Source organism: Oryzias melastigma, linkage group LG24, assembly GCF_002922805.2.
Source record: "Oryzias melastigma strain HK-1 linkage group LG24, ASM292280v2, whole genome shotgun sequence".
Taxonomy (NCBI): domain Eukaryota; kingdom Metazoa; phylum Chordata; class Actinopteri; order Beloniformes; family Adrianichthyidae; genus Oryzias; species Oryzias melastigma.
The window spans coordinates 9,506,648-9,516,328 of NC_050535.1; the positions used below are offsets into that span (position 1 = coordinate 9,506,648).

Consider the following 9,681-nt stretch of genomic DNA (forward strand, 5'->3'; position numbering starts at 1 on the left):
ATTTCTAACTTTTATGGACAACATATATCGTTATAGAGAGTAAAATATTGAAAGTTATTTAAGGTTTAAGTTGATTTATTCTGGAATAATATTCCTGCTTTTTAATATTCATAATTATGTTAAAAAGTTAAGGTGTTAAAGTTGAAAAAAATGCAATCTGCTAGCTTTTTTGCCTATTCTGGCATTTACTAAGATTTTTTAGGTCATTTTTGGAGTTCAGCTAATATAATTGCTAGCTTTTTTTTTTTTTTTAGCTAATTTAAGCTTTTTTTCCCAATTTTTTTTGGGCTGTTTTTGGAGTTTAGCTAATATTTCAGCTACATGCTAGCTGTTTTGACTAATTAAGGATGCTAGCTGTTGGGTTATCAAATTTAAGCTTTTTTCAGTTTTTTAGGATGTTTTAAAGTTTAGCTATATTTCAGCTACCTGCTAGCTGTTTTGGCCAACCTAAGTTTTGTTTGTAGTTGTTTTTTAGGCTAATTTGCCATTTAGCTAATATTGTAGCTGGCTATTAGCTGAAGCGTTTTTAGCTTCAGTGATTTCAGCTTCTTCAATTTCAGCATCGTTAGTGGCCAAATTCAGCTTACAGCATTCACACTAGCATTATCTCGGGTAATGCTATATATCTGGTTCATAATTATGTAAAAAAGTTACGTTTTTAAAGTTTTAAAAATGTAGTTTTAGAGTTTTCAATAAATGTTTATCCTGTTCGGCCCGTGACCTAATGTATGTTTAGAATTTGGCCCCCTGTGCGATTGAGTTTGACACTCCTGCTTTAAAGCTATTAAAGACAATAAAAGCACGAAGGCTAAAAAGTGTGGCCAATATTTTACTCTAGATGGCATTATTTGCTTTTTTAGTATATTAATGTTGTTTTGTATGTCTTTAACTTTGTAAAAAATAAATTAGTTTCTTGTTTTAAACATGAACTAAACATACAATAATATAAAAATGATATTTTGCCCATCTATTCAACAAAATAAAAGCCCTCACTTAAAAATTTTAATAAAAAAAACATTAAAATTGTCATAATGATGAAAAATAATTCACATTTCAATACATTTTTAATTTATATGATTATTTTAGTTTGTATTGAAGGAGTTTCTGTTTGGAAATGGTTAAGATAACTTTTTTGTGCTGCAGTTTTCCAAAGTTTTAGGATAAGAATAAACTTCATTGGCCAAGTATGAACCCATAGGAAGTTGGCGTTTATTTTATATAAAAGGTAAACAAGGACATAAATAGGTGTGAAAAATAAACAAAATAGGAATAAAAAATGAATAAAATGTTTAAAAGTGAATGAATCAGGAAGAAAAACTCCCAAAATATCATACTTAAAGTTGGACAAAATCGGCTTTAAAAGTAGTTTAATAGACTGGGTCACCCTCTAACTTCAGTAGCATGTTTTTATTTTAAGAGTCGTTTTTTTAAGCCTAAGAGAGCCATTTTGTTACATCTTTTGCCAGATATGAGGCAAAGAAATGCACCAATCCAACATTTTTACAGCTGCACTTTGAAGCCAGAGAGCAGGGAGTCACTGGAGAGCGTTTGTGAAAACTGCACCACAAGCAGAGGTTGGTTGGGTGGGGTCTGTGCGTCAGAGAAGATGGAAGATACAAGAAGAAGAAAGTCTATAATAAGTAGATTCTCTTCAGGGTGTATCTGTCCTCGTGAATGAAACAAAATCGTATTTCCTGTCCAACTGAAAGTCGTCAGATATTAAAATTTAAGGAATAATTGTTTTGCAAACCTGCTTGTTGTTGAGCAATATGGAAATGAAAGCAGAAAAGGCCCCAGCAGGGCCTCTTTGGAAGAAACAGATAAACTTCTGTCCTATCATGATGATCAATCTTTGTCTTAATTTAAATAAACAACATTTTAGATTGATTTTATATAATCATGTTGCCTTTAAAACTAAACAACTCATCCTTATGACCCCAGTCTAAACATCTCTTCAAAAAGGTTAGACCATATAGCCGTGCGTGTGCGTGCGGAAAGCACCCGTTCAAACAGGCCTTTGACGTTAACTGCCGCCCTCCCCCTCGTCCTTGGCCTGTTTTGAAACCGGAGTGGTGAGTCACTCCTCTCACAAACAGATCCGGCCAGCCTGGGGCCCCGGGTGGGGGGAGGGGAGACCGGCGGTGGATGAACACCGGAGGTGGAAGCAGCTGGACTCCCTGCATACGGGGATCCCTTATCCTCAGAGCGGCCCAGCCGGTTTCTATGGTGACCGCGTTTGATCTAAAAAAAAGAAAAAAAAAAAGGGCGCCAGAATTCGACTAATTGAAATGCGTAAATACGCATGTTGGAAGTGTGCGTATTTACGCACGTTGGAAACAAAATGCGCATTGTTCCAGCCTAGTAAAGTGGAGTTCTTAAAGGCAACAAAACTTTAAAATGTGCAACTTTTTGCCTCAAAATGACCAATGAAAAGCATACAGTTCTGGATGTGCTTCGGTATTTGCTAAACAAGTGTAATAACAACATTTAAAACTCGTATTTAATTAGAGCAGAAATCACAAAAGAATTACTTTTTTTCTAGCTCAACCCCCTCTATTTCCCGCCAAAACGCCCCAGGGTTTAAAATTCAGGGGGGTTCTATAAAGGAGGGAATCAATATCTCCATGACAACTGTTGCCCTGCATAACAAGGGATGCTCGGGGGATTATCTATGGAACACCAAGAGTGCCACAAATGAGTTGGTTTAGTAAGCGTTAAAAAAAAGAACAATGTAAAAAAATCCAATCTTTTGCACAAAGGAAGAAAGATTTAAAGTTAAATTAACTCACCTAAAAATAAAAATATTACAAAATGGATTAGAAAAAAATTTAAAATAAATATTGAAACATAAAAGTAAACTAAACCTTCGAAGAAAACAAGAGGCGTGGCCCAACAGATTTGTGTTTTAAGCTACTGATTAAAATTGTTTTTATTTTTGGTAATGTTTGCAATATTATTTAAGGTGTAATTGACTGTAAATACACATCATATTCCAAAAAAAGTAAATATAGTTTTGATAAGGTACCTTTATGCTTTGTTTACAGCAACGTGTGATAAATACAGTTTTTTCTGCATTCAGTGCAATCCTGTTGACATGCATTTTTTTTTCTTTTTGAAGCATCATTAAAAAATTACAATTTACACGCATGTTACTACTTTATACTTTCAACAACCTTTTCTGCAAGGGAAGTAACCAAGCTTGTTGTTTGGCATTCATGCCTCATGACAAATGCCGTCACAAACGAGTTCTTCCCACAAATGTTGTTTTCTCAAATATTTGTCAAACTGACAATCCCTGTCATGTATTGATTGATTATCTGGTGATTTGATTGATGAATAAATTCATAAATAGAATTTACTGCCATATAATTGTTATCCTGAATTATAGCTAAAAAATCTTCTCAAGTTAAAGTAAAAAAAATATGGTTTATTATAACTAATCTTAGAATCAACTTTTTTTTTAAGTAACATATAGAAATTGTTATTTATTTGTGGGACTAAACCAATAACTGTATATTTCTTCCCTCTGCTAACAATAGAATACCAAATGGTTATAAATTGTTGAAAAAAGAAAATTAAGTTTTCAACAAGTTTTTCGTGGTTGCTGTATTACCAAACAGCAGAAACGATGTTTTTTTCTATTTTTTATTTTTTTAAATACATCATTAAATTTCCAGGTGACAACAGGTCCCCAAAAGTGCAGTGAGCTATAAAGCCAGTAGATGGCGGCATTGGATTTTCTGTGCAAACATAAAAAAAACATGTAAACGGGAGATATTAAAAAGACTAACATATATTTTTACTTAAAATTTGAAGCAAATGTTAATTAGTTAGACATGAGTCCATCTATAGAATAAAAAACCGATAGGTTTTAATCAAAAACCTCTATTTTGTCAACCTGTTTGTCAATAAAGTTTTATTTGAACGCGTCGTTTTCAAAGATGGCGGCGGTTCAGAGTGGAGTTCCACCTTCCCTCTCAGCCAAAGTGACAGGGTATGTTCACCTCTTTTTAGTTTGTGTTCTTTAAACATCTCAACGACAATAAATGTTGTATTTTAAGCGTTAAATATTTAGGTAATTGTGTTTGTTTGCGTCGTTTTGTTGTTCATACGCTGTCATTGAGCATGCGCTGATTAGCTTGACAACATCACATTTTTAGTACGAGTTTTTTTTAGGAAGTTGAGCTGATTAAACCTCACTATTGTCCCCTCTGCAGCTCATTTGCCTATTTGACTATCCGGGACAGACTGCCGACCATTCTGACAAAAGTTATTGACACAATACACCGGAACAAAAACACTTTTTTTGAGGAACATGGCGAGGTACTGAAGTGAAATCTCTTATTTTTTTCTGTTTCTGAGTTGCACAAGTGAATGAGAGTTTCTTCTTTTCACAGGAGGGAATCGAAGCAGAGAAACAAGCGATTGGTCTTCTGTCAAAGCTGAGGAACGAGCTGCAGACAGACAAACCTGTGATTGAACTGACGGATGGTTTGGAGGACACAGACTCCTGGAACGAGTATCTGCAGAGACAACAGAGGCTGCAGGGAGACCAGGAGCCTGTCAGCTGGTTCAAGTCTCCATGGCTTTATGTAGAATGCTACATGTACCGCAGGATCCAGGAGGCAGTCAGTCTGAAGTGAGAAACTTCACTGTAAAGTTCTGTTCACCTTAAATCCTTGTTTAAGGAATGATGTTAGGTCAGGGGTCGCGACCTTTAACACAGAAAAAGAGGTCCAGTTTCTTAAAACCCACAGAGAGATAATTATGCGGGTATTAAGCCATTAATTTATAAAGTATAGATTTGAAATATTTACATTAATTGAATGATAAAAGTGTTAAATTATTCCATAAACAACAACTTTTGACAACAGTTTCAAAATAAAATACGTGTTTTAAATCAGAACATCCTGCTGCAGCAGATTGAATTAAAATTGGAGGTCAAACATAAAATATTAGATTAGAATATAAGATTTTAGAGCACAAATATTATTTTTCTCCTTTTACCATAAAATAAATATGATAGATATGGAGATTTTTTTTTAATCCATGTATGCAAACACAATTATATACATTGGGGAACTTTGCCCTTTCATGTTCACCTGTGCATATATCGGTTTGTCTGAGCGTTCTGGCTTCCCCTCAAAAAGCAAAAACGTGCTTTATTGTTGACTCTAAATTGCCCTTTTTGAGAAAGTAAGGTGAAGAGCTGGGATAGGCTCCAGCAACCCCTGTCTCCACCCAAACTGTAGGGAGGCGGTGTCAACAGAATGGATGGAATGAAATAGATTATTGTTGAAGACATGTCAACTGTGTTAAAAACATTTTTTTCCAATTTATGTAACTAATTTAACACCACAATGAGACACTGTCTCACTGTGAAGTAAAAGCAGTAAACAAATACACAGAAAAAAAAGATGGATTCACTTTATAAACCAATATGTTTCCTGGAGTTTTGACTCATCAAATTAGCTAAACACATTTAAATTGTTCTTTGTAAGACAGTAGTCAAACTTGGAGGTTACTTCTTTCCTTCGACTCTTCTTTAGAGTTTCTCCCAAACCAACTCTGTGCTGTGAGGTTTTTACTTTTGGAGGTTGTTCCAGCTGCTGCACGTTTTCAAGCTTATCAAGCAGTTTTTTTTTCCTAAGGTAGTCCTGGCAGAGGTTAGATTCCTGTGTGGAGTCTGCACATACCAGAGGGTACTGCAGAGAACTGTGGGTTCAGGTTTAATCAGACTGGCTTTCATTTTAAACAGATTCCTAATAATTCTACAATATAATGCATTTTTAGAAAGCTTTCTACTTTTAAACCTCCAGATCTTAGCATTTACCATCAGAATATTATCTATTTAACTAGAAAAGTTACATTATCCGTGATAATGGTAGTTTGAATGCTTTTTGCTGAAAATTGTGACACATTTTACTTTAATTGTTGAAGGGATTTGCTGAAAATGCAAAAGCTATTTGCAAAATTTACTAAAAAACTGGAAATTTTGTTAAAGAACTATAAAATAGATGCTGAAGTTGATCTAAATTTCTTAAAAATTTGTAGGAAAATTGCTTAAAAATCCCTAAAACATGCTAATTTGAAAAAAATATTTAGTGTGTTGCTTAAATATGAGCTAAACTTCAAATTAGCTTAAAAAAACCTCAGTAGATGCAGAAATAGCCAAAAAAAAGCTAGCACAGTATTGCTTAAATACTAGCTAAGCTCCAAAATAGCCCAAAATTTCTCAGTAAACCAAATTAGCCAAAAACGTTAGCATGTAGCTAAAATAGAAGCTAAACTTTAAATTAGTATAAAAAAAACTTGTAGATGACAAATTAACCAAAAACGTTAGCATGTTTCTAAAATATTTGCTAACATATAAATTAGCATAAAAAAAACCTCAGTAGATGCCAAATTAGCCAAAAAAAAAAGCTAGCACAATATTGCTTAAATACTAGCTAAGCTCCAAAATAGCCCAAAATTTCTCAGTAAACTAAATTAGCCAAAAACGTTAGCATGTAGCTAAAATAGAAGCTAAACTTTAACTTGGTCCAAAAAAACGTGTAGATAACAAAGTAACCAAAAACGTTAGCATGTTGCTAAAATATTTGCTAACACATAAATTAGCATTAAGAACCTCTGTAGATGCCAAATTAGCCCCAAAAGCTAACACATAGCTTAAATATTAGCTAAATTCCAACATAGCCTAGAATTAGCATGTTGCTAAAAATAAAAACTAAACTCTAAATTAGCATTAGATGGCAAATAAGCCAAAAACGTTAGCATGTTGCTAAAATATTAGCTTAACTCCAAATGTTTTGAAAATCAACCATGAATATATTTAAAGTTTGTTGCTAATTTTCAAATTTGAAGACTTTCTCATTCATTTCCTATGGGGCATATTTAGCTCAATATTTCCAAAACTATAAATTTATAAATACCAAAAATACGAGCAGTAATGTCCTGAACAAGCTGAATGTTTTGATACAAAGATTGCTGAAAACACTGAAAGAGTGAGTTTTTACGTGCTGGAAAAAGTACAGAAAGGAGCAGGAGAATAACTAAAGTTTGAATTCTTAGTAAACATTCACACAATTCTATGACTTTTATAAAATGTTTTACTTTTGGAGTCAAGACAGCTCAGATATACTCTCGTTGCAGGTTAGAAGAATGAAAATCAACAGCTATATGTTAGCTTTCTGGGGTCAAGCAAGCAGAGAACTGTAAATAAGTAACTCAGAGTTCAAATGTGGAAAAGTGCTTTTCTTCAAATCTGTTTTGCTTTATTTTGAAGTTGAAATTCTCGTTACTCACAGAGCAGATCATTAACACACATCATCTGAACTGAAAAGCTCTCAGTGATCCTTTTAGTTGTTATTTTGACATTCTGTTCGTGTCACGGCAGAAAAATAAACACATTATTTTTTTGTTTTCTTCCAGCCCCCCCATCAGTAACTTTGATGTCTTCAACGAAGGAAAGACTCAGAGCTTTTACGAGTCTCAGAAGGCTGTGATGACTCTGTGTACTTTTCTGGAGGACACCCAAAAGAACGCAGAGAAGCTCTCTCCGGATCAGTTGTCGGAGCATTTCAGCAAACTGCTGCAGGTCGGTGTCTCCTCCTCTCACGGCGGCAAAAGTGAATTCGTCGGGCGATTTGTCTTGGAAATATTCATTCATTCATTATTGTTGTTGCTATTTTTAGATCTCTTTGTGGGGCAACAAGTGCGATCTCTCCATCTCCGCCGGGCAAGACAACTCTCAGAAGACCAGCCCCGTAGACGCCCTCGCCGGCCTGCAGCCGTATATCTTGGTGAATGACTCCGGTATGGTGTGGTCGACGCTGATGTCGTCACGGAGGGCGGGAGAGTCTGGGGAAAGCGGCGTGGACAGAGTGGACATTGTTTTAGACAATGCTGGCTTTGAGCTGGTCACTGACTTGGTCTTAGCAGATTTTCTGGTGTCCTCGGGCCTCGCACGCAAGATTTATTTTCACGGAAAATCCTTCCCGTGGTTCGTCTCCGATGTGACCGCTAATGACTTCCACTGGACCATCCGGCAGACCATGGCGGCCAACCACAAGTGGATGTCCAAGAGAGGCTTCCAGTGGCAGAACTATGTGAAAGAGGGCGCGTGGAGCTATCACGACCACCCTTTCTGGACTCAGCCGCACGAGTTCTGCGACATGGCCGCCGACGCTCCCGACCTGTATGCACGTTTGCAGCAGGCGGACTTGATTCTGTTCAAAGGTGATCTCAACTACAGGAAGTTGACGGGGGACAGGGCCTGGGAGCACACGGTGGCGTTCAGCACGGCGCTGCGAGGGTTCGGGCCGGCGCCCCTGTGCAGTCTAAGAACCCTGAAGGCCAACGTGCAGGTCGGTCTGCAACCGGGTCAAGGCGAGAAGCTCGCCTCCAAAGACCCAACCTGGATGACTAACGGAAAATACGCCGTCATTCAGTTCTACAGGCCGCTGTGAAGTCCTCAGAACAGGCTGGAAGTGTAAAGATAGAGTTCATCTAAATCAGGGGTCCCCAAACTACGGCCCACGGGCCGTATCCGGCCCGTGGGCCGTAGTTTGGGGACCCCTGATCTAAAGCAGGAATGGGCAATCTTTTTGACTCATGGGGCCGCAAAGGCTTCTAAAATGTCACAGAAGGGCCCAACCAGGAGAAGATTATGGTAATCCATCTCATATGAGAAAGAAATAATACAGAAACAAACCTGAAAATTAAAATATAAACTTCAAAATAGAGCATATTGGAGTTTTGTTTTTCAAAACTGGCATTTTTTTTCTTATTTTAGTGCCAATCAAACTGATGAGTCTTCAGGGAAAAACGCAAACTTAGAGAAATGTTATGTTGACGGAATGATTTGAAAAATGACACATTTTTTGCACATCAATAAAGGTCAAGAAAATAAAGCATAAATAAGAATTATCAATATAAATTATTCCAGTTTGGCGGGATAGAGTAAATAGTTTCACAGGTCGGATGTGGCAGAAGTTTTCCTACCACTTGTTTAAAGCCATAAAAAAATAAAGTTTTTCATTAAGCAGATTTAGACTTTTGTTCATAATCTTTCATCATCTCATGCTTACATTTTTTTACTTGAATCCGCAAAGTATATTTGGATATTTTCTGTAACATTTTTTTTAAGACATGTTTACAGATGAATGTGTTTGTGGTTCTTAGTGATGTTGGAGCTGCAAACGTGTGTGCATGTACACGAAAGAAAATAAATGATGCATTTTATAATTCTTAATTTAATAAAGATATTTTGGTTTATTGATATGCAAAAATAAAAGCTCCAAATGATGTGAAATTGATTTTTTTTTAGTTCAAATATTTTTCCAATTTTCAGTAAATAAATCTTGGAGAATAATGTCGCAACATTTACGTTTTCCTTGATAAGATTTTCAATTTGGGAAACAGGCCGCTCCACGGAAACCAGAGATTAAAAGCTGGCAGAGAAAAACTGAAAACACGACAGTATTATCTAGAACGGCCAAAAAAACATTCCAAATATTTACACAAGTCACTTGCAGTCAAGTGAATCTATGCCAAACTCCAAGTTTGTGCAAATTTTACTAATATTTCTGCTTTTTGTTGAATTTTTTTTAATGAAATTTGCAGTAAAATAAAGCCTAGAGGACGGTTCCGGTGCTGATTTGTAATCGGAATGGCTTTAAA

At 36.0% G+C, this 9,681-nt stretch overlaps 1 protein-coding gene across 2 annotated transcripts; it reads left to right on the forward strand.

Moving 5' to 3' along the window:
• Positions 1-3,857: 3,857 nt before the first annotated feature.
• armt1 (acidic residue methyltransferase 1) lies at positions 3,858-8,530 on the forward strand. 2 transcript variants are annotated; one of them, XM_024291063.2, is made up of 5 exons: positions 3,858-3,994; positions 4,218-4,323; positions 4,398-4,639; positions 7,432-7,597; positions 7,695-8,530. In XM_024291063.2, exons 1-5 carry the CDS (start codon positions 3,942-3,944, stop codon positions 8,466-8,468), a joined length of 1,341 nt encoding a protein of 446 aa, XP_024146831.1. In that variant the 5' UTR covers positions 3,858-3,941; the 3' UTR covers positions 8,469-8,530. The 2 variants fall into 2 exon arrangements, with proteins under 2 accessions (XP_024146831.1, XP_024146832.1); XM_024291064.2 differs by lacking the exon at positions 4,218-4,323 and having other exon boundaries at positions 3,938-3,994.
• Positions 8,531-9,681: the final 1,151 nt, after the last annotated feature.

Bases quoted from the DNA above. Each gene is read 5' to 3' on its own strand.
- armt1 (XM_024291063.2), top strand. From the start codon at position 3,942: ATGGCGGCGGTTCAGAGTGGAGTTCCACCTTCCCTCTCAGCCAAAGTG. The intron at 4,324-4,397 runs GTACTGAAGTGA...TTCTTTTCACAG, and splicing joins TTTTTGAGGAACATGGCGAG to GAGGGAATCGAAGCAGAGAA. The intron at 4,640-7,431 runs GTGAGAAACTTC...GTTTTCTTCCAG, and splicing joins CAGGAGGCAGTCAGTCTGAA to CCCCCCCATCAGTAACTTTG.